The sequence below is a fragment of the Hyla sarda genome, chromosome 1 (assembly GCF_029499605.1).
Source record: "Hyla sarda isolate aHylSar1 chromosome 1, aHylSar1.hap1, whole genome shotgun sequence".
NCBI classification, from domain to species: domain Eukaryota; kingdom Metazoa; phylum Chordata; class Amphibia; order Anura; family Hylidae; genus Hyla; species Hyla sarda.
The window spans coordinates 296287180-296312872 of NC_079189.1; the positions used below are offsets into that span (position 1 = coordinate 296287180).

The 25693-nt window shown below is 42.4% G+C and overlaps 1 protein-coding gene across 2 annotated transcripts; it reads left to right on the top strand.

Moving 5' to 3' along the window:
- Window positions 1-1705: 1705 nt before the first annotated feature.
- On the top strand, window positions 1706-24762 carry PRSS57 (serine protease 57). 2 transcript variants are annotated; one of them, XM_056552023.1, is made up of 5 exons: window positions 1706-1811; window positions 11065-11212; window positions 15535-15679; window positions 15784-16044; window positions 22740-24762. In XM_056552023.1, the coding sequence occupies exons 1-5, from the start codon at window positions 1796-1798 to the stop codon at window positions 22890-22892; spliced, it is 723 nt and encodes a 240-aa protein (XP_056407998.1). In that variant the 5' UTR covers window positions 1706-1795; the 3' UTR covers window positions 22893-24762. The 2 variants fall into 2 exon arrangements, with proteins under 2 accessions (XP_056407998.1, XP_056407997.1); XM_056552022.1 differs by lacking the exon at window positions 1706-1811 and adding an exon at window positions 8077-8214 and having other exon boundaries at window positions 22740-24758.
- The last annotated feature ends 931 nt before the right edge of the window (window positions 24763-25693 follow it).

The window sequence follows — 25693 nt, forward strand, 5'->3', positions numbered from 1 at the left end:
GGCGCGCGCGCGCCCTAAGGAGCGGGGCCGCGCGCGCCGGGACAAGACCGACGGAGAGCGAGTCAGGTACGGGAGCCGGGATGCGCATCGCGAGCGGGCGCCTCCCGCATCGCGAATCGCATCCCGGCTGGGAGAGGTATCGCAGCGCACCCGGTCAGCAGGTCTGACCGGGGCGCTGCAATTGCGAGGATGTTGCGAGCGCTCCGGGGAGGAGCGGGGACTCGGAGCGCTCGGCGTAACAATTATAGAGAAGACGTCACCTGTAGTCACTGATATCATTATGTATTCTCCTCATTATGGAGAAGACGTCATCTGTAGTCACTGATATCATTGTGTATCCTCCTCACTATAGAGAAGATGTCACCTGTAGTCACTGATATCATTGTGTATTCTCCTCACTATAGAGAAGACGTCACCTGTTGTCACTGATATCATTGTGTATTCTCCTCACTATAGAGAAGACATCACCTGTTGTCACTGATATCATTGTGTATTCTCCTCACTATAGAGAAGACGTCACCTATAGTCACTGATATCATTGTGTATTCCCCTCACTATAGAGAAGACGTCACCTGTTGTCACTGATATCATTGTGTATTCTTCTCACTATAGAGAAGACATCACCTGTTGTCACTGATATCATTGTGTATTCTCCTCACTATAGAGAAGACGTCACCTATAGTCACTGATATCATTGTGTATTCCCCTATGTCCCATCAGAGCTGTAATCACTTGTAAGTTCTGCAGTAATAATGGGTGAAACAACAACTCCCAGCATAACCTTTCCACATACTTAAGGTCATACTGGGAGCTGTAGTTTTAAATGGTAAAAACTTCTTTAGCACTTCCCCATTCTGTGGCAATTGGTATATTTGATTATTATACTGGAAATAATTCTCTGCAACATGCTACAGCGCGGGCATCACAACATGCTACAGTGCAGGCATCACAACATGCTACAGCGCGGGCATCACAACATGCTACAGCACGGGCATCACAACATGCTACAGCGCGGGCATCACAACATGCTACAGCACGGGCATCACAACAGGCTACGGCGCGGGCATCACAACATGCTACAGCGCGGGCATCACAACATGCTACAGCGCGGGCATCACAACATGCTACAGCGCGGGCATCACAACATGCTACAGCGCGGGCATCACAACATGCTAAACAAATCAGGGCCTGTATCCCTTAATGTTATGTTTTTGTAAATATTCATCCAGTTGCTGTTTAAACGTCTGTACAGACTAATAAAACCGCATCTGCAGGTAGAGGATTCCACATCCTTATTGTTCTTAGTGTAAAACACTTTTTCCTTTGCCTTAGACAAAATCTCCTTTCTTCCAGTCGAAAAGTTACTGAGTTGCCCATAGCAACCAATCAGATCGTTTCTTTCATTTGTAAAAAGGCCTTGGTTGCTATGGGCAACTGGTGTCGTCCTGTTTATGTAAACATTCTAATATATTATACATAAACTGCTTAAAATGTCTTATGATCTTTATAATATTGATATATCTGTTTAAACATATCCTATCTGTCCGCAGGGAAAATCTCTGTGCAGACAGCCGTCTCCTAGATGGTTAAGCATTCCGTGCGGTGTCTGCAGAAAGAATGAACGTGCACATTCTTTCTGCGGAGACAGAAAACGGAATTTACCGTGGTGGAAACATCTGGCATGGATATTCTGCCGTGATCACAGCGCAGCAGAATACTGGTGAATTCAATGGGACTACAGCGGAATGCCCGTGCCGAATTCCAAATTGGAAATTCTGACGTGTGAACATGGCCTATGAGTCTCAAGCAAGGTTAGGACTATATGATACATTTAATATTGTAAGTACCTAAAGCAACGCCTTATTTTCTGTCCGCCAACACAAAATACTCTAATAGTGCCCCTCCTGAGACTAGACTCTGGATCCGCCCCTGGTGTCAGCAGAGAGCACTGTGGTTGTGACAGAAAAGAAATCCAAAAAAGTAAATAATTTCCTCTGTATTATGCAGCCGCTAATAATACTGGAAGGATTAAGCATTTTTTATAGAAGTAATTTACAAATCTGTTTAACTTTCTGGCACCAGTTGATTTAAAAAAAAAAATAAAATTCCACCGGAGTACCCCTTTAACATTTTCTACATTTTTGTGCTTTTTTGTATAAATCCAAACCCCCAATGCATCCAATAAACTTATAATAAGAACAATGTGTGAGAAAAATAAATGTCAGAATGACTTGGATGTGTAATACCATTGCAAGTTGTCAGGATCCGGGCTGGTAAGCCGGGAGGACACGGGTGGTGGATCCTCTGTGTCAGTGAGGTGATGACGTGGGCCGTACCAGGGGAACGGAATCTAAGGGGTTACTGGTTTTCACCAGAGCCCGCCGCAAAGCGGGATGGACTTGCAGCGGCAGGTAACCCCCAGGTCGTTCCACCCGATAGCGACTCAACCCCACTGACAGCTGAGACAGGCGCGGTACACAGGGACAAGGCAAGAGCAAGGTCGGACGTAGCAGAAGGTCTGGGCGGGCAGCAACGGTTCGTAGTCAGGGGCAACGGCAAGGGTCTGGATACACAGGCAATGGAACACACAGAAACTCTTTCTCAGGGCACAAGGCAACAAGATCCGGCAGGGACAGGAAGGGGAAGTTGGTTTAAATAGTGTAGGGAGTGCTTGGAACTTATTGGGCCAGGCACCAATTAATGGTGCACTGTCCCTTTAAATCTGAGAGACCCGGCGCACGCGCGCCCTAGAGAGCGGGGCCGCGCGCGCCGGGACTGAGCAAAAGGACGGGGCCGGTGAGTGATACGGGATGCGATCCTCGGGCGGGCACGTCCTGCCACAGGGATCGCATCCCCGCCGAGGGACACAGAGCAGCGCTCCCGGTCAGCGAGTCTGACCGGGGCACTGCAGGCAAGAGAGTAGTGCCACGAGCGCTCCGGAGGGGAAGCGGGGCCCGGAGCACTCGGCGTTACACAAGGTATTGTCAGATACATTGGCACATACCAGAATTCTAAAATATGACCTCATTAAGATGATTTTAAAATGTCTTAGTCATAAAAGCAGTTAACTAATATGTAATTTTCTGATTATACTTCTGTAGTGACTTGGGGTGCGGGGTGAACAGTAGTGTTGCAGGATGGTGTTACTGGGTATAGATTTAACCTTTAATTGTCGTGACGCCAGGGTGAGGGCTTCCTCTGTATCTTTATGTCCTACCGCCACCCGTCCCAAGAGCGATAGGGAGGAATAAAGGATTGTCCACAGCCGGAATTGTATTGAACTTGAAATAACTTTACTGCAGCTTTTATGCAGGATGCAATTAACAAATGTCTTTACAAGAGGACCGGAATTTAGGCTCCTCACAGGTTGGCTGGGACCTTGTAGGGAATAAGCTTTGAATCCTTGCTTTACGCTGTTCCACTGAATTTAGGGGTATGTTTTAGGTTTAGTAGTCATGTAGGATTTTAGGATGGAGTTGGATAAACTCACGGTTCAGAATGCAGCTGAAATTGGTAGGCTTCAGGCCTAATTTGCTTATAGAATTACACAGAGCTCCGCTCGCTGTCATATCCCAGAGTAAATAGAGCGATCATTGGATACAGCGCCCTTATATCTGAAGGGGCAGGTTCAAAGCTTATTGGTGCCCCAAACCTGTCAGTCCTAGCACAAAGGATTGTGGATATAACACATGACCTAGTCACATGACGCGAAGGTCCTTAACCTCTAATACAACACAAATATCATTGATCACGTGACCTAAGGTCCTGTACATTACTTACACTAGATTATAATATATTAAATATGTGCAATTTTAGGAATACTAGGAGGCGACTAGGGGTTATCCCACCAGGAGAGCCCTATCAGCATGAGGTACTCTGACTATGGGGACTCACAACCAAAGGTACGGGACCGAGTCCAGTACCGGGACACCACAAACCCCCTTACTAAAGATGAGTCGGCCTCGACGATTGTCCCCTTTGACAGAGGAATGAAGTGCTGAGAGTCCACAAACAGTCCTGGGCATAATGATAATGTCCTTTTAGTCAGGCTGTAGAAAATATATAACAAAGAGTCCTTGCACATGATGAGAATGTGCTTGTAGGCTCCAAATATAAAATATATATATATATTTTTTTTCCTTTTTTTTTTTTCTCATATATATATCAACAAAATTATATTACATTACTTTAATGTACAAACAAGAAGTACTAGTGAACTCACGAAGAGGATTGGGATATCAGTGAATTCACAAACAGGATGATATTACCCAGGTTAGAATTAGACATGAATTACATTTCAAGGCATATTCACCATTATTGACTATATTTTTTAAATTATTTTTCTCTTTTGACTGACAAAACTATTAAAAGTATGTATACAGGGTTGAAGGTTCTTACATACTGAAACACTATAGATCTCACTTACATTTTATTTATACCACGTTAGTTTACCTGTTACGTACAGTGGTATGGAACTGGAGAATGGTTTGTTACAATCCCTAAAGCTTTATTGAGTTTATTGAGAAGTGTGAGATATTTATTTGGTTTAATGTATATTAAAGGAAAACTGTCACATATTTTCTCCCGCACTATCCACAGGTACTGGTGAATAGTGCGGGAGACGCTGATTAAAACAAGCCCTACCTTGGTCTGATCCGCGCCGCCGTTCGCCCGCAATTGTACTTTTAATCTCTGTGTATATCCTGCTGTAACTGGCAAGGGCGGGGCTTCTGCGGGCTAACTGACACTGACGTCAGCGCCGCTCATGAATATTCATCCCCCTCCTGTTCTCCCTCTCTTCGCCGCTCCTATCCAGAGGGAGGGGGGATGAATATTCATGAGCGGCACTGACGTCAGTGTCAGTTAGCCCGCAGAAGCCCCACCCTTGCCAGTTACAGCAGGGTATATACAGAGATTAAAACTACAATTGCGGGTGAACGGCAGCGCGGATCAGACCAAGGTAGAGCTCGTTTTAATCAGCATCTCCCGCACTATCCACCAGTACCTGTGGATAGTGTGGGAGAAAATATGTGACAGTTTTCCCTTTAAAAGTCAGTATGAGGTAGGTACACTAGTAGAATGATGAGGTGTACTATGTGTACATGAAACTAGATGAGATTAGTCTTGGTATCTTAGAGGAATGTTTCCTTGTAAGGTGCTGGTGAGGGGTGACATAAATCTTACTCCCAGAGTAGCTGAGAGAGCCACCTAGTAACAACTACTACAACACCTATAAGACAGTTCTGTACCTGTGTACAGAGATTGTGGTCCCTGTGCAATAACCACTTACATTTTCTTTACCTTTTTACCTTATATTTTACATAGGCACAAAAATTTACAGGTGCATTTAACCTGACACAAGTGCAAATGGGCAACACAAAAAGACAATATATTACTTTAGAGGTATATACATGTAAACAGACGCACAAGGATCGGCAGTCCACCTGTGCTAAGAGTTCAGTAGACACGGCTACAACCAATAGCCGGGCACACCCAGGAGTCTCTTGGCCAATGGCCAGGTTCAAGCTTGATGGTTTCAATGGTGAACAAAACTCTCATGGCATTGTCCTGCCAGGCACCAGCTTAAACATGTTGCAACAGTCTGTGGAAGACAAAAACTAATCCAAAGAAATTAGTGCAGGCCTCAATTGAAACCCCTCCTGACACACCACCCGCTCCTAACTGCACTCTTTCCCCTTTTAGGCTCAGGACGAGAGGAGGACCCTCTGACAGGGTTGATGGTCGTATCCCAGGCAACGTTGGTGAGCCTCGACTGAGATACGGATGGATTTACGTTGACCATAAAGTTAATGGCCGCTGCTGAAGAGGCCAATGGTAGACTTGTTGGTGCCGGTTGATTCGGCCTCACCTCCTTGGTAGGAGTGGGCCGCGACACATTGGTTGGTGCCCGCAGTTTAGGTCTCATCTCCCCAGTAGGAGTAGGCCTGAGCACATTGGAGGGCAGGAAGGCATCTGGTTGACGCTGAAGGAACTCTCTGTCGCAGGACTTGGTGGTGGAGGCAGTAGGGGAAGACCACTTCGGCCTCAGTCCAAACGGATCCACCTCCCTGTGGGCCCTTTCTCGCTGTGCTGTGGGGATCGGTGGAAGTGGCTTCCCGGGATCAGGGAGAAGAGTCTTGTGCATGAACTGAATCAGTTCCGATTCATCCCCGAACACCCACTTAGGCAGAGGGGGTCAGTGCGGTTGTGCACTCGGCAGGGTTAGCTGGGATAGGGGTACTTCTGGCTCTGGGCTGGAGGAGGAGGAGAATACGGCTTCCGCCGGGGTACTCACGGAAGACTCCTCCGTCGGGATCTTGCCCCAGGATCCCCATGTCCGGTGGTGAGGGGAGTCTCACCGGTGATGCCGCTCTGGATGTCCCTGGAGATTCCCCTGTCAGGGTGGCCGGCCAGTCGTCATCGGGCAATGGAGGTAGATCGCAGGTCCCCTCAGTGCTGAGCGACACCCGCCGCAGGCAGTCGGTCAAATCCTGGAATAGTTGTGCTGCGGCCGCTGCTCCGGCGCCAACTTTGGACTCGCTCCACCTGAAACGCTGCTCTACGCCAAATCTGTACTCTCCTCTTCATCGTGCAGACTGAAGAGGTCACTCTGCAGTGCTCCTTTTATCTTGGGCTTCTCCAAAATGGCTGCCAACCGGAAGGACGTCATCGGTGCAGCCCTGACTTCCGGTCCCCCAGCAAACAGCAAAGTTCCCTTTTGGCTGCGACACATGTACTTGATAGCCACGCCCAGGGGCGGGTCGTGGAGCAACGTGGGCTTTCTTTGCACGCTTTTCTGGTAGAAGATTAACTTCTGTAGTATTGAATGGCCCAGCATGGCTTCGCTACGTACTTTACACATTTTCAGGCAAATACATTTTTGCCTCCCCCTTACTTTTCGTGCACACTTCTTACACACAGTGACATAAGCACAGTCCTGTTCACTTGTGTGCGCACACCTATTCGCAGCGTGCAGATTTTTCTCACAGTACATTAATCACAGTTCTCAATGGGGGAGTACTATTTAAATGGTGGCAACAGCTGTAGGCACACACCCGAATCCTGTTCGTAAGACACTAAAAAGTCTTGTGGTGACTTGGGGTGAGGGGTGAACAGGGGCGTTGCAGGATGGTGTTGCTGGGTACAGAATTAACCCTTAATTGTCGTGACGCCAGGGTGAGGGCTTCCTCTGTATCTATATGTCCTACCGCCACCCGTCCCAAGAGCGATAGGGAGGAATAAAGGATTGTCCACAGCCGGAATTGTATTGAACTTGAAATAACTTTACTGCAGCTTTTATGCAGGATGCAATTAACAAATCTCTTACAAGGGGACCGGAATTTTGGCTGGGACCTTGTAAGAAATAAGCTTTGAATCCTTGCTTTACGCTGTTCCACTGAATTTAGGGGTATGTTTTAGGTTCAGTAGTCACGTAGGATTTTAGGATGGAGTTGGATAAACTCACGGTTCAGTATGCAGCTGAAATTGGTAGGTTTCAGGCCTAATTTGCTTGTAGAATTACACAGAGCTCCGCTCGCTGTCATATCCCGGAGGAAAGAGAGCGATCATTGGATACAGCGCCCTTATATCTGAAGGGGCAGGTTCAAAGCTTATTGGTTCCCCAAACCTGTCAGTCCTAGCACAAAGGATTGTGGATATAACACGTGACCTAGTCACATGACCTGAAGGTCCTTAACCTCTACAACACAAATATCATTGATCACGTGACCTAAGGTCCTGTGCATTACTTACACTACATTATAATATATTAAATATGTACAATTTTAGGAATACTAGGAGGCGACTAGGGGTTATCCCACCAAGAGAGCCCTATCAGCATGAGGAACTCTGACTATAGGGACAGAGTCCAGTACCGGGACACCACACTTCTAAGAGTCACAAGCAAGGCAAATGTATATATGTATGAATGCATTTTTCAATTATTTAGGAAATATTACATATCTCTGAATAGCTCAGACAGGATACTGTTAAAAATACTTCCTCTCTCTACAAATCCCTTCCCTAAATGTCCATGCATGTGTAAAACCCACCATCCTTACAACATAGGGTCTGGTGAAATAACCAACGAACATCTCTTACTAGTCTTTAAAAAGCTGTCCCTTACCACTCATATCACTTTAGACTCACACTGATATCATCAAACCATGAAATATCCCATTTTGCTGACAATCTTGTTCGTGCTGCCCATCTCAGGTAATATTATTGCTATTCAAAAATGTTTAATTTATCCCCTTAGGGATTCAACTTTTTGGGGGACTTAAAGACACAGGGTTTATTTTACTCATTTTTGTATGATTATGTAGATATCAACTTTTTTTTTAATTAATTTTTGTGCAATATATTTATTTCAATTTTAAGTTTAAGCCTACTAGAGGGTGTGAAATAGTTAACTGCAAAACTTCTGTATTGCTGTGTACTATGCCAGTGTCATTGTAATATTGACAGGCATCCTAATAGGTATAACAGACCTGAAGTAGGCCTCTAGCTGCACCCATATCAGCAGCACCCTGCAGTCTCCTTGTGGGAGTGCCTATAGGAACAACTCTCCCTCTGTCTAACCCTTAGATGCCGCAGTAGCTATTGACACCGGCATCTAAGAGATTAAAGGGACAGGATCTGAGTTATCTCTAATTATGGTCATTTAAGCAGGGTGTCTGTTTTATGTTACAATTGACATTAGGGACCATACACACACACTGTATATTAATGGTGTAAAGGGGTTAATAGTAAAAGTCTATTTGATATTATATCAGTTTTGTGTTAGCATCTAAAGCAAAATTTGTAATTCTTCTGGTTTTTATCACCAAAAAGCACAATGTGGGAGCTCAGATGGCAGTTACATATTTATGATGGTGGGACTGGTGGGATTAGATAAAAGCTGCTCAACTAAATTACATCACTTATCATGTTCTGTGACAGTTAAACCCCTGGGACCCCCAATACTCATGAGAATAAAGGTGCCTCAGCATTGATTTAGTAATACATCTCCCTCACTGGTTTTCTCTGCCTAGGGAAGCCCCAACTACCTGCTATGCAAGCAGCCGCAGTACCTACCTAGCTACATATTAAGGAGAACCTCTATGCAGGGGAAACTCAGAAGGAGACGCACCAAGACTGTGACCCGATCATTAGGGGTTCCAAAGGATAGCCTTCCACTAAATATAAAGTCATGGCATATTCTATAGACAAACCATCTCTTTGTAAGATGGGAAAAACCCTTTTAGGTAGGGTCACACACAGCGCATCTCCAGCAGGTTTCCCGCAGCTGAAATTTCGCAAGCAGATTATGTTGCTACCAACTGAAGTCAATGGGTAGCAACATAATACACTTGTGGATTTTCAGATTCGGAAATTCTGCTTGTGGGATTCCGTATCGGAAAATCCACTAGGGGATTATGTTGCTACCCTGGAATTTCAGCTGCAGGAACCCCCCTGTGGATGCACTATGCATGGCCCTACCCTAAAGGGGTATTCTAATTTTAGTCAATAAATCTTTCTTATTTCTATAATGAATAGTTACAGAATTCTCCTATATAGTTTTGTATCAATTTCTTGTGTCATTTCTAGGTTGCAGTGGATGCAAATCTTTCCTGGTCAAGTGACAGGACAGGACAGATTCGTATCCACTGAAAGTAAAGATCTTTGAAAACATATGATGAACACGATGAGGTGGCACTATGGTTCATTTGAGTTAAGTTTATTTTTCAATTATATCTGGAGGCCAGACTAAGGCTAGGTTCACATTGCCTTCCGCATCTGACCCGTTAAGGGTCTGATCGGCATTTTTTTTTTTTTAGCCTATCCGACCCTAAAATGGGTCAGATTCAAACTACTACTACTCACTTGCATGGGGTCCATCGGTGATCCAGTAATTTTACAGGTATTTAGAGGAGAAAAAAAAATATGCTTGCACTATTTTTTTCCCGCTAAACTCCCTTCTTCTGGTCGTATTGCCGATGGAACTCGGTATAGTGGAGTCCAACGGCAATGTGAATTTGTTCTAAGGTTCAAGTGACCTTTATTATTGACAAATGTTTGACATGTCAGAGAAAAATAAAGATCCCAAATGATTTCAAAAATCTATTTCCAGGCTAATATAAGAACTAGTGTCTATCCTACTTTAGATTTAACTGCAAAAGAACATCATGTGCCACACTTCTGCTTTGGTTAACTTGTGAGTTATCAAGTTATTGCCTAGTAAAAGGTGCTATATACCTGTGGTTATTGAGGTTTTCTTGCAGCATTCAAGGGCTTTGTTAATCTCAAAATAAGAAGCCATGCACGCAAGTGACTTCCTATGGGCACCGCTAACAGTAATTGAAATTCAGTTGCAGCTACCCTGCAAACATAGTAAAATAATCATAAAAGAAAAAGACAAGGAAAAATATGTACAAATATGTAGACAACTTTTATTATACAGGTATAAGACAAATATTTAAAATCAAATATAAACACACACCAACACCTGAATAGAGCGGTGAATAAGCTATATCAGACCTAAATGCAGCAATAAGCATAGGGCTAAATATTATGCAATTAAATAAGAGCATAATAACTAATAATAATAAATAAATGCAATAATAGTATACAATCAACAGATGAAAATGGGTATGGATGGGAAAAAAACCTGTATCTCAAACACTGCAGTGCCGAGTGACTAGGAAGCCACACAGTGCTCAATGGTCACAATACTAAATATGAAGTATTGTAAACAATATCCATGTTATAAAGTGCATAAGATGAGGCACAAATTGGAAGTCACCCAGTCTGCTGTAGAGCATAGTTTAGGAGGAAAGCAGCTCCAGGTATTCCGTCACATAGTGACTTTCTCAGGGGTGAAGACCGTTTTCACCCCTGGAAAATGACAACTCTTACTGTTGCCATGTCACAGGGTACCAAATTCTTAGGATCGCTTAAACCCCTGGTTGAGAAAAACGTACTTAAATATTTTGTGTAATGCTCCAAATGCCAACTGTAGCAATTTCTTATCTATATAATAAAGCTTTCTGTCCTTTTCTCAAGTATCTTCTTTTGCGTTAATAGGGGCCCACAGAATTGTTGGAGGTCGAGAGGCCAGAGCTCATTCTAGACCATACATGGTTTCTTTACAGATCAGGGGACAAAATTTCTGTGGAGGAACTCTGATCTATCCTAACTGGGTCATCACTGCAGCCCATTGCTTCGAGGACACGTAAGAGACATTGCACTACACAAAGTGAATTCATCTGTACACTCTGATGAATCTGTATACTATGTCTTATGTCTATCAAAGTACTAATTAGTACTCATTTTCGTTGTCACTGTCACTATCAGATAGCAATGCATGTCTGTACTCAGATTACATGGTGACATTATCCTTAGAGTTTTTATATAGCTGTGTCCAGGCAGATGCTAAAATGAAAAACATTCTATACTTACTCCACGCCTGCTATCACGGAGCATCTCGTTGCACAGCACTTCCGCAGCTGGCACATGAAAATGCGCACTCAGCCAATCAGTGGCTGCAGCTGTGTCCTATATCTGCAAATTAATGAGCAATTCCACATGCTGACCCTGACCCCGATCCCAGAGGTGCTGCGTTGCAGGACCCAGACCTCTGTGGTAACAGAGGAGTGAGAGAAGTAAATATATGATTTCTTGAGCACAAAATAATAAAAAAAAAATAATTGACTTCAAAGGATGAACAAGCACTGTGCCAATATACTGAATTCCTTTATGAAACAAAGTGTTTCTCGCCATGTCTGTTTTAAACATGGGGAAGACGTGAATGTGTTATGTCTCTGTTATTGAAGCTGTGTCATCTGATGTGGTCAATAGGTTTCAGACTCTCATAAACAGAGAGCCATACTGGATTTTTATGTTTAATACGTTGTCATCGAAGGGACTTATTTAAGTCATAGAACATACTATTTACATTTTTATTCTGGTATAATGATTGTTTTTTAAAGTGTTTTCTTATGTTTATTTCCTTTGTTTTATTTCCGGTCATGTGACATGACTAGCTGCTATTTATTCTGATTGTGAGGTGATTTGTGTCGTACATGAAGAAGAAACCGGTACGGTTTCATAACGCATAGTACGTCTTTTGAATAAAGCTTTTTAAAGTATTTTTTAAGTATTTTTTGGACTACCTCATTGGCAGAGCCCTGTAATCCTCCATTGGAGAGTGGTGTGTGATATCGTGGTCTATTGTGCATGGCTGGGAGCGTGTGGAGGAAGGAGCAGCAGCCTTACATGATTATATGTTTAAATGTGTTGTGTTGGTATCTTGCACAACCTTTTTGGGTGAGTTGGTCCTTGGCTAACTGATTTTATATGTCACACCAGGAAATGCTCCTGCTTCTCTTTTGTTTCAGTAAAGCGAGACAAGGGTAGACAGAGAGCCTTCAGAGAGACTACAGGATCCTTCACTGAAAATTAGATTTTTCCTAGTGCTGGATTCATAGATTACCATATTACACTGGTTGATACTGCTCTGTAATGTCCTCCATGTTGTTGCTGCTTCCAAGGGTATACTATAAAGTGACAAACAGCATCCCCTCTTCTGCGTGTGTGTTCGCAGTATAATGAAAACATCATAGAGGCTAGTTTGTACCCACTAGCTCAGAGACAACTTATAATTATAAATGTAACACAGTAAAACTCGTGAAAAATTAAATATACAAATCATATAATGGCCAGAAATAGTGCTACTGATACAAAAATGTCAGGTGCACTTAAATGACCAAAATAATGTATTAAAGCGCAACTGTCATGAGGTTTGGGGCATATTACCTAACAACAGTGTGTGTATGGTGTGTAAAATATGTCTCCAGCCGTACTTTTATCACTCTTATTATGGCTTTTATTAGCTCAAAAAACACTTTTATTTGCAGCCACTGACAGTCGGATAGGCGGGGCCAAGGGTTTGCTATGCCCCACGGCCGCCACGCCTATACCCTGTACACAAGCGCTGGGACCGCTGTGTGATTGACACACAGGTCACAGTGCATGTGCCCTTATCTTTCATATGTGAGCGTCGACTGAAATTACAGAGCAAGCGGTCTGTCTGACACCTCTGTGTGCCCGGTCAATACTGGAGGTAGAGAGTTAGCGCCCCCTGCCTCTAGGGAATGCAGAAGCACCCAGCACGTAGAGAGAAGTAAGAGAAGGACACTGTCCGTGTGCACAGAGGCATCAGGCAGTTGAAGTGAGCGCTCGTACTCTGTAAAGAAATGTCAGTCGGCGCTCATATATGAAAGATAGGGGGCGCATGCGCTAGGACCTGTGTGTCATTTACACAGCGGTCCCAGCGCTGGTGTACAGGGGATAGACATGGCGGCCACAGGGCATAGCAAACTTCTGGCCACGCCTATCCGACTGTCAGTGGTTGCATATAAAAGTGTTTTTTGAGCTAATAAAAGCCGTAATAAGAGGGATAAAAGTAAGGCTGGAGACATATTTTACATACCATACACACTGTGGTTAGGTTATATGCCCCAAACCTCATGACAGTTGCGCTTTAAATAAAAAATCTGGCTACAACTGCATTTCTACAATACTGTTTATTGGCAAGGATCAAAAAGCAGAAAAGCACAACATAAAATACATTAAAATAGCTTTATTAGAATAGTCTACACATGTTTAAAAACAACTTAAATCATAGGGTCATGGACACAAGAAAATAACGGTGTCATCTCAATAATAAGACAGACAAAATAAGTAAAATATCATACAGGCCATATACAGTAAGTAAGCTAGTCTATCACAAAATAATGGCAAAGTAAAGCAATTATTTTGTGCATATAATGAAATACACCATCCCTCAAAACAATCATTTCACAAGCAGGGAGGACAAAACAAATGACAAGCATAATAAGAAGCAAAAAGGTGCAGGACCCTGGCAGTAAAATACCCAGAGCATTTTTACTACATATTGATGACATATACAAGTATGCACCTCTATCCCTAAGGGCCATTGTGCAGCCACAAAATCCACATCCCACGTGGCTAAGAACCCAGAACTGACAGGCTCTTTGGTGATGTCATATTTTTCTTCATATATTCCATTGCAAACTAGGGTTTTAAAGAAACTAATGTGGGACCATCCCTCATCCTTCCGAATAGGTTTATAGAGGTACTCCGCCCCTATACATCTTATCCCGTATCCAAACATAAGATGTCTGATCGCGGGGGGTCTGGCCGCTGGGACCCCCCGATCAGACATCTAATCTCCTATCCTTTGCATAGGGGATAGTCAGCAGACCGAAACACGTGTAGGGGCGGCGGTATCCTGGGATCTTACTGGTATGTTACCAAACTTGTGTAGTGCCTGCCAATAGGTATGTTTTTTGAATAGATGCACCAGCACTTTATATAAATATATGGTAGATACTTCCATTAACTGCCCATATACCTTTATGTATGTACTCTACATGCACTGTTTTTACTTTGACCACTTATTAGTCCTGGGTATGCTGCTTTTTTGTCGATTTCCTCCTGTTATGTATTTTAATGGTTTTTAACTACCACTTGATTTACTAATAAAGATATTTTGCATTATACTTTGTCTTTTTGAAGTGCTCCTTTGTTTTCCTTTGTGGTTTTTGCAGTAGTTATGGAGCTTATACCCATTATGGCTATATTATAGTTAATTACAATGAGCAAGCCCAATTTTTGTACCTTATGATAGATCTCTGTTATAGAATTTATGATTATTTACTATATATCCCCACTGTAGGGTATCATAGATATACTTTTTCTGTATAACATACAGGCAGTATACTGTAGTAGAATTTGGTCACTATCTAAGTACTTGGGCTATTGTATATTTGTATATACAGTAACCCCCCGACCTACGATGGCCCCGATATATGATGAAATCGACATACGATGGCCTCTCAGAGGCCATCGCATGTCGATGTCAGCATCGACATACGATGCTTTTTTTTATGTCGGGGCCATCGCATTAAGTGCTATCCGGCAGCGCCAAATGCTTAAACTGCTGCCGGATAGCAGCTTAATGTTCCCCGTGTGGTGCGGTAAGTATTACTTACCCCTCCACGATGCTCCGGGGTGCCCTCCGGGTCCAGCGCTGGTCTTCCGGTGTCTTCTCGGCCCTCTCCGATGACATCAATACGCTGCTGCGCACGTCATCCAATAGGAATGGCGTACGCAGCGGCGTAATGACGTCGCTACGCAGGCCCAGTAAGGCCTTGCGGAAGACAGCGGAGGACCAGAGATGACCAGGAGAGCCCATCGGAGGCCGGGGTCACCATCGGGAGCGGCGGGGACACCATTGCGAGCGGCGGGGACAGGTGAGTACAGCTTCCTATACTTTACATTGCACGAATCCCTCAACATACCATGGATTCGACAAACGATGGCTCGTTTGGAACCAATTACCATCGTATGTTGAGGGACCACTGTACTATTAGAGAGATTTTTTGCACATGTTCTCTTGGTTCTAATAGGGGATAAGATGTATAGGGACGGAGTACTCCTTTAAGTCTGTGTTCTTTTTATGTTTTGCAGACGTGTGGATACAGTACGGGTGGTACTTGGTGCTCATGACCTGCGTAACCCAGACAGATTTGTGCAGGTGCTGAATATCCAGGAATCAGTCACACATCCTGAGTACAACCCCACAACCTTTCAGAATGATATACACCTCCTAAGGGTAAGATATCTCTTTCTATGACATGGTTTTATTTGCTTATGTTTTTATTTACTATTCATTTTTTCCCAGAGTTACAAACATTTTTCTTCTTTTGATACTTACAGTTAAACAGCTCCGCTAATATATCTTCCTTTGTAAGGAATATCAGTCTTCCTCTCGATAATTCAGATGTGAATCCTGGTTCTCCTTGCTCGGTGGCCGGCTGGGGTCAAGTGACTGATTTCGGAGCTTTGCCCAGAGCTCTAATGGAAACAGATGTTAATGTGATCACCCGCAGGGCTTGTACTCAGATATGGAGACTGAACATCTCTAATAGCATGTTGTGTACTGCTAGCCCTGGACAACGAAACAAAGGCTTTTGCTCTGTGAGTAAAGGAGTTCTATTCATTCACTAATGTTACCCACAGTTTACGGTAGATTCACATATGGCAGATTGGTAACAAAATTTCTGCAACTCTAAATTAGTCCCATTATTCTAAATAGAGTTTTTGGTGGAAAGCACCAATGAATGGGACAGTTGCAAAAATAAATACATAAATAAAATCTGCAACAAATCTGTAATATGTGAATTCACCTTTAAAGTAAAGCTTTCTCTTTGAATCACTCTCAGCAGACTAAGGGTCTATTCACACGGCAGAATTTCCCCTTGCAGAATTCCGCTTCAAATGAAAGCCCAATAGACTTCTATGGGATTCCACACTTCTGAATTTCCGCATGAGGAATTTCCACACGAATTCCGCACCAATTCCACACAAAATCCACACAAACCAGAAACCACCCAAGGAAGCAGAATTGGTTCAGAAATTCTGCCGTGTGAATAAACCCTTAGGGTCTATTCACACGGCAGAATTTCTGCATGTGGAATTTCGCACAGATTCTGCCTCAAATTAGAGCCCAATAGACTTCTATGGGATTCCGCACTCCCATTCACGCTTCTGAATTTCCGCATGGATTCCGCACAGATTCCTCACCAATTCCGCACAAAATCCACACAAGCCAGAAACCACCCAAATGAATGCGGAAGCGGAATTGGTGCAGATGTGTGGAAATTCTGCCATCTGAATAGTAGACGCTTAGGCTACATATATACTGAGGAATTTCCAAGCGTAATTCCGCTTAAAAAAATGACACTTGCAAATTCTGGTGGAAACTGATGTCAATGGGATTCTGCTGCACAGTCCACATAATGGAATTTAATCAGTAGAATCTGTGCAGAATACATTGCTGTCTATGAAGGTGCTCACAGAAGTTCTGGCCTGCATATTTGGGGCCAAAAATTCCTCAATTTGAAACTTGCCTAAAGGTTACTGTTTCTAACAACATGTGGTCTGTTATTAGACAGTAGATTGGAGCTAAACATAGCATTCACACCTCATTTTGCAATAGTTTCCACTCACCTGGACAATTCAGTGAAAAGTACAGATAGACAACCAAATAGTAAACTGTGATATCTCAGGGAAACATACTTAGTAGTACATATGGACAGGTTCTCTTTAAAGGGGTTATAGAGGAAAAAACTTTAGATAGATATATATATATATATATATATATATATATATATATATATATCAACTGGCTCCAAGTTAAACAGATTTGTAAATTACTTCTATTAAAAAATGTTAATCCTTTCAGTACTTATTAGCTTCTGAAGCTAAGGTTGTTCTTTTCTGTCTAAGTCCTCTCTGATGACACCTGTCTCGGGAAACGCCCAGTTTAGAAGCAAATCCCCATAGCAAACCTCTTCTAAACTGGGTGGTTCCCAAGACACGTGTCATCAGAGAGCACTTAGACAGAAAAGAACAACCTTAACTTCAGAAGCTCATAAGTACTGAAAGGATTAAGATTTTTTAATAGAAGTAATTTACAAATCTGTTTAACTTTCTGGAGCCAGTTGATATATAAAAAAAAGTTTTTTCCTGGATGACCCCTTTAAGTAAGATTTATCACCAGTTAAAGAGGACCTGTCATTAAAGGAGCAGTCCAGTTCAGAAAGTCTCTGTGCTGTGCCAACACTCCCTCGGTGCCCTGGTATCGCTGCTCCAGCCCCCCAGTGCCATCTTTTTCCTGGTTGCTGGTGGTTAATGCGTCACACTGTGGCTCAGCTAATTGCCGGCCTCAAGCGATGTCCCACATCAGCTGGCAATAAGCTGAGAGGAAGAAGGCCTGTGCTGATGGTCAATGCATCACACTACCACTCAGTCCATCGCCTTCCAAGGCAGGGCATCAATGCGGCAGGCGATCAGCTAAGGCACAGTGTGACATGTTTACCACCGACAACCAGGAAGAAGACAGCACAAGAGAACTAGAGTGGGCACCAAGGGAGCGGGGCAGGTGAGTCTGGTTTATTTTTATATGCCAGCAGCCTGGGGATAAACTCTACTACCCCTTTAAATAGCTTCGGGTACTACCTTTCGTTCCTGAGATATGTGGGTTATAGTTTGATAATTTAAAGGGGTAGTCCAGTGGTGAAAAACTTATCCCCTATCCTAAGGATAGGGGATAAGTTTGAGATCGCGGGGGGTCCGACCGCTGGGGGCCCCTGCGATCTCTCTTTACGGGGCCCTGGCTCTCGGCCCAGATAGCGGGTGTCGACCCCCGCACGAAGTGGCGGCCGACACGCCCCCTCAATACATCTCTATGGCAGAGCCGGAGATTGCCGGAGATTGCCGAAGGCAGCGCTTCGGCTCTGCCATAGAGTTGTATTGAGGGGGCGTGTCAGCCGCCGCCTCGTGCGGAGGTCGACACGCCCCCTTCCCGAGGGCTGTCGGGGCTCCGTACAGGAGATCGCAGGGGGCCCCATCGGTCGGACCCCCCGCGATCTCAAACTTATCCCCTATCCTTAGGATAGGGGATAAGTTGCTCACCACTGAGTCACCACTGGACTACTCCTTTAAGGAATCAATCAGATGGTTGGAGCTTAATTTTAGTAATGGGAGTGAATATAATATTATGAACTGGATATAATATGATGAACAGGGTGTGTGTATGTGTTACATTAAAGGGCATGTATTCCTAATATACACCCCACTATATAATCCCGCCCATCACCTGATATTCACTCCCATTATTAAAATTAAGTTCACACCCATCTGACTGACAAATTATAAACCAGCATTTCTCACAATAAACTGTGAAAAGGTGTGTGATCAGGGCACTCTAAGCTATTTCATGATAATGCTATCTCGTATTTTTTAGATTGGTTTTATTTTTCCACTTCATCCAACAATATCTTGCTATAGTGATATACAGTATATCTATTATATATATGAAAATAGAAAAGCGCAGCACTCCTCCAATGAAGTAAAAAAAAAAAGTGGATTTATCAGCTCACATAGCAGCAACGTTTCTGTCCTACCATAGGACCATTTTCAAGTATATATATATATATATATATATATATATATATATATATATATATATTTCATAAATATACTGCTCAGTGTGTATATATATATATATATATATATATATATATATAATATGTATATACTGCTCCAAAAAATAAAGGGAACACTTAAACAACAGAATGTAACTCCAATTCAATCACACTTCTGTGAAATCACACTGTCCACTCAGGAAGCAACAATGATTGACAATCAATTTCACATACTGTTGTGCAAATGGAACAGACAACAGGTGGAAATTATAGGCAATTAGCAAGTCACCCCCAATAAAGGAGTGGTTCTGCAGGTGGTGACTACAGACCACTTCTCAGTTTCCATGCTTCCTGGCTGATGTTTTGGTCACTTTTGAATGCTGGCGGTGCTTTCACTCTAATGGTAGCCTGAGACGGAGTCTACAACCCACACAAGTGGCTCAGGTAGTGCAGTTCATCCAGGATGGAACATCAATGCAAGCTGTGGCAAGAAGGTTTGCTGTGTCTGTCAGCGTAGCGTCCAGTGCACAGCGAAACAAAGAAACAAAGACAGGCAGGTATATTTATTCAGGTCTTGTTGACATCAAGCAGGCAGCAGGTGGGGGAGCTAAGGCAGAGAGCGGGGAAGACCGGTCTTCCCCGCACTCCACCTTAGCTCCCTCGCCTGCTGCCTGCTCCATGTCAACAAGACCTGAATAAATAGACCTGCCTGGTGAGTGCGGCCTGTCTTTGTTTCTTTGTTTCGCTGTACCTTGCTCTTTGTTTGGCAAAGCACCTCTGCGGCAGGCTTCCTGTGAGTCAAGTCCTGTGTGCTGTCCTGCGCCTCCATTCAACGCTTAGTCTCGTACGTGCCGGCTTCTCCTCTCTGCTGCTTGCGTAGTTTCCAGAGCATGGAGGCGCTACATGGAGACAGGCCAGTACATCAGGAGACATGGAGGAGGCCGTTGGAGGGCAACAGCCCAGCAGCAGGACCGCTACCTCTGCCTTTGTGCAAGGTGGAGCAGGAGGAGCACTGCCAGAGCCCTTCAAAATGACCTCCAGCAGAACCCAATTGTACATGTGTCCACTCAAACAGCCAGAAACAGACTCCATGAGGGTGGTATGAGTGCCCGACGTCCATATGTGGGGGTTGTACTTAACAATGTAGAAAGGAGAAGACTGTAGCACTCCAATAAGATGAAAAGTGAATGTGGCTTTATTCCAATTCAAACACATTCACTTTTCATCTTATTGGAGTGCTACAGTCTTCTCCTTTCTACATTGTGAAGTGTCTCCCGTGACCTGGGATTCCGACCGTGTGCACCCACCTTCGACATACAATTTACAGAGTGCTGCTCCTTATCCTTTGTTTTGGGGGTTGTACTTAGAGACCAACGCCGTGCAGGATGTTTGGGATTTGCCAGAGAGCACCAAGATTGGCAAAATTCGCCACTGGAGCCCTGTGCTCTTCACAGATGACAGGTTCACACTGAGCACATGTGACAGAGTCTGGAGACACAGTGGAGAACATTCTGCTGCCTGCGGTGTGGTTTTCCATTTTGATTTTTAGTGTGACTCCATATCCAGACCTCGATGGGTTGATACATTTGATTTCCATTGATAATTTTTGTGTGATTTTGTTTTCAGCACATTCAACTATGTAAAGACGAAAGTATTTCATACAATTAGTTTATTCATTCAGATGTAGGATGTGTTATCTTAGTGTTCCCTTTATTTTTTTGAGCAGTATATGTGTCATGACCAACCAGGGGGAGAGGGAGAATGAGCCCTAAACTGACCATTAAAACACTCTCCCTGCCTACTTGCCCATCCATCCTAAGCGATGGATCAACAACTTGGAGACGATCCCAACCTGCGCTACAGTGCAGTGGCGTAAAAACACATAATATACATAGTCGGTCACAGGCAAGAACATAAATGGAAAACTACTAGACAACCAGATATACCAAACAGGATACAAAAACTAACAGGGCAGAATATAAACAGGCAAACTGCTAAGGAAACATAGGACACTGTTCACACTGGGACACAGAACAAACAAACTGGACACCCCACAACACAAAAGGAGTAGCAATTAATAATAAAGCCAAATAGACTACTGGCCAGCGGGCACACTCCACCGTGTGGTCAGGATGCTGACCAAGTAGGAAACAGAAATATAAAACACAGAACTTCATTAAAACGGATACGAGAACACCAAACTCTACAACATAGATGAACACTGGTCAGGATACTAGACAGGATATTTCTCAAGATAAAAGACTGGAACTGGATTTAGTCTTAATAGACTCCAGGACACCAAACAGGAATTATAAAATACAGACCACGGATAACACTAGCAAGACTAACTCAGTGTGAACACAGACAAAGAAGAACGAACAAACATAATCCTATAACCAACTAATGTAATACAGACTAAAATACAATGAGCATGCTATACAACCATGACTAAAAAAAACTGATAAAACTACAAGATATACACAAGGTAAATGCTCAAGCAGACATAGTCAGAATATTGCACAAACAGACATCATAGCAGATTGCACGAACAGACATAGTGCCATTAAACTAAATAACCAGCACTGAATGCAGGAGAAGTCTGGTTTAAAATAAACACACCCGAGTTCTCATTCATTCAGAGCATTAACCATTCCCTATCCAGGGAGAATAGAAAACTGCTCTGAACATCCTAGTGTGTGAATACACACCTAAACAGAAAAATACAAAAACAAATAAACGGACATTACAGTGTATTATATATAATACCTAATAATCTCTTCTATTGTATTGAAAAAGTCTATTGACAGCATAACATAGTCAAGATATTACAAAATTATTCAAATAAAAATATTAAAAGAATATATCAATTAAGAGAAGATGCACTCACCACATCTTGTAGAAAGTTTTCTGTTTATTGCAGTGCAAAAACACATAAAACCGTTGCAGCCAGTGATGGGAGTTAGTGCAGGACGCTGCGGACGTCTAAAGGTGTGACCGCTGTTTCACCCGCGCATGCGGGCTTCGTCAGCACACCTTTTGACGTCCACAGCGTCCTACACTAACTCCCATCACTGACTGCAACGATCTTATGTGCTTTTGCACTGCAATAAACAAAAAACTTTCTACAAGACCTGGTGAGTGCATCTTTTCTTTATGGACATATTCTCACATTGCGTTATGTGCACTATGATAGCACCACTGCAAGTTATGTTTGGAATCGTGTATGAGGTCCTGTCAGAGTACAGCACAAGAGGGGGCTATTGTATTTGCTACACCAGCGGTGCTAAGCATAGTTATATCTAATTTGCATCATTAAAATAAAAGAGATATAAAGTAAATACCATCATTTCTTATAGCCAGAATGGCATTTTGAAGGTCATGTAACACAACTCACTGAATGACTGTACAGTGGAAGAGGTGACATTAGTAGTTTCTATGCCTTTATACTTCTCACTCTATACAAATACAGAACCAGTACATAAAGCTTGTCATCCTGCTCCCTGACATCATAGAGCTGTGCCCCAAGTATTGAAACAAAACTTTAGTATCATGTAAAAGTTACAGTGTTTGGTTCATTGTGAAACCTCTCCCTTAGAATCTTGAGTTATTTAGTCAATGTACGACATACATACCTTTACCGTGAAGGTCAAAGTGTTCCATCTGACATATTCTTTTTCTTTTCAGGGTGATTCTGGGGGCCCTCTTGTGTGCAGGAACCGAATTGAAGGTTTGGTATCATTTTCTGGACGTTTCTGTGGTGACCCTCGTACGCCAGATGTGTATACTCGTGTTTCAGCCTTTCTGCCTTGGATTCAGAATGTGATAAATGGACGTTAAAAGAAGAGAAGCAGTTAAATAATTACTATTGTTATTTTACTTAGTGATTTTGCTATATTAGAAATGCATGGTATATTGTACAATGGAAAAGTGTTTGTCAGACCTCCATGGTAGCCTGGTTCGCATACTGAATCCTTTGTTTCATATTATATTGCTTAGCTTGTTTACAGGGAGTATTCATATTTAGTGTATAAATGCTTCATGCTTCTTTCATGACCACTCATCTTAGTGAAGCCCAGAGGCCTGTAATAAAAAACTCATCAATAAAACATTATGCAGATGCAATGTCAGACTCAGGTTTCTATGGGAACGGATGATGGTCATCAGTTATCATCCGTTATTAGCAGTTATTGCATCCAGGTTTTTTTCATCTGTTATTGTAAAATAACGGCAGTAAAAAAGCAGGATGATACCTGTAGTGTGAAAGGGGCCTAACCTTTATTGTAACAAAATGACTTTATGGAAAGTTATGGGTAACTAACAACCATTTTGGTAAGGTTAAATAAAGTGAGGTTTCTATATAACAGGGATGCAAAAAATCAAACATAAATTCCGCTAGATGCTAACCCTTTCTGTGCTGTGGCATAAATATAATGGTGATGCTGCATTTACACTGCTACATGTCTGACTGCTGTACCCACATAATTAACAGTGGAAGTGAAGCTATTAGTGACCTCAACTCTATTCTCCATGGCCATTCATAGCCCTAATATACTTAAGGCGTACCTGTCATATCCCACTAGAAAAATAAATCATATGCTACTCGGTACCTTTTCCTAATCATGTGCATATCATATGGATTTTTCTCTCACAAATACGTTCTATCTGTTGCTCACTTGGTTTGTCATTCTGTGCTTTGGAGAGGGCGTGTCCTCACTCTACATGTCTGCTATGCTGTGCGGGGTCTCTTCATCTAATAACTTCAGGTTGCTCTGTAACCCCCTCCTCTCTGTTTTCATGCTGCAGTCTGATAGGACAGAAGTGAGCACAGAGGCTAGTCCCACCCTCACTTACTGGACTTTATCCCTGCCTGTGTTTCATCTTGAACCGAGATGATGTTGCAACCAGACAGGATTATATTCTGGATAGTATACAAACCCCTAGTGGTGTTTTTTTGTATTTTTTTTATAGCCATGATTTCTATGGAAAGGAAATAAAATTGTGTTATAAAGTATATTAGAAAGGCTAATGTATTGCAAAGTTTTGAAATCAGTGCCCATTTAACCATTTAAGCATATAATTTTTGCAGTAGTATCTTAATGATACAATCACTCTGTCACTTATAGATAGTAATACTGGCCATACCCATTTGACATGTGTAGACCGAACCTGCCGTTTTTAGATTCCTTCACCCCTTTCCGACTTTGGCTTATGCTTTTTCCTCCTCACCCATTATTTATTTATTTGTTGTACTTTGTATTATAGCCTGTATTTTTACTGCCACCCTTTATTTTACCACATAATGCACTATAAAGCCAGAAAAAAAATTGTGGGGCAATGATTTTTACAGTTGTTCACCATAAGGTAAACCTGACATGCTAAATTTATTCTACAGGTCAGTATGGTTCCAAATTTGGCAATTTTTTTTTAGTTTTACTAGAAAATCTAAATCTAAGCTTTGCCATAGTCTGATCCCCTGTGACCTGTGTGAGCTGTAGTTTTGTGCACAGTTTTGACCTTTTGATCACTTTAAATTTTTTAAATTTATGTCCCTGTGCCCAAGGTGATTGAACGATCAATGACGGAACATTTTGGCCTTAAAGGGGTACTCCAATGGAAAAAAAATTTTTTTAAATCAACTGGTGCCAGAAAGTTAAACAGATTTGTAAATTATTATAAATTATTATAAATTATTTATAAATTATAAAAATTTTCCAGATTTGTAAATTACTTCTATTTAAAAATCATAATCCTTCCAGTACTTATCAGCTAGTACTTATCTCTTTTGTTTTTGAATTTCCTGACCACAGTGCTCTCTGCACACACCTCTGTCCATTTTAGGAACTGTCTGAAGCAGGAGAGGTTTGCTATGGGGATTTGCTCCTACTCTGGACAGTTCCTAAAATGGACAGAAGTGTCAGCAGAGAGCACTGTGATCACACAGAAAGGAAATTCAAAAAGAAAAGAACTTCCTGTGGAATATATAGCAGTTGGTAAGTACTGGAGGGATTAAAATTTTTAAATAGAAGTAATTTACAAATCTGTTTCACTTTCTATTTTACAGTGGAGTACCCCTTTAAGCTGCATTTTATTTATGAAGTGAGTGTTGAATCTGTGCTCGCTTTACAGACTGTGGGTGCTGGCTGCTATCAGCAGTTGTGCATTCACAATCAATGGCAGACATTAACATCACCTTAAGTGAAGTAATTTAAGATTACCTGTCATCAAACCATATTTTCTAAACTAACTTATATTACATCCCTTAACTACTCCTCCTGCCCTTAAAAAACATTTCCAAGCTTTAACCCCTTAAGGCCAGGCCCATTTTGGCCTTTAGGAACAGGTCAATTTTTTTTTTGCATTTTCATTTTTTCTTCCTCACCTTCTAAAAATCATAACTCTTTTATATTTTCATCCACAGATCCATATGAGGGCTTGTTTTTGTGTCACCAATTTGTAATGACATCACTCACTTTACCATAAAATATACGGCGCAACCAAAAAATATGATTTGTGTGGGGAAATTGAAAACAAAACGCAATTTAGCAAATTTTGGGATGTTTTGTTTTCATGCTGTACACTTTATAGTAAAAATGACATGTTTTCTTTATTCTGTGGGTCAACACGATTAAAATGATACC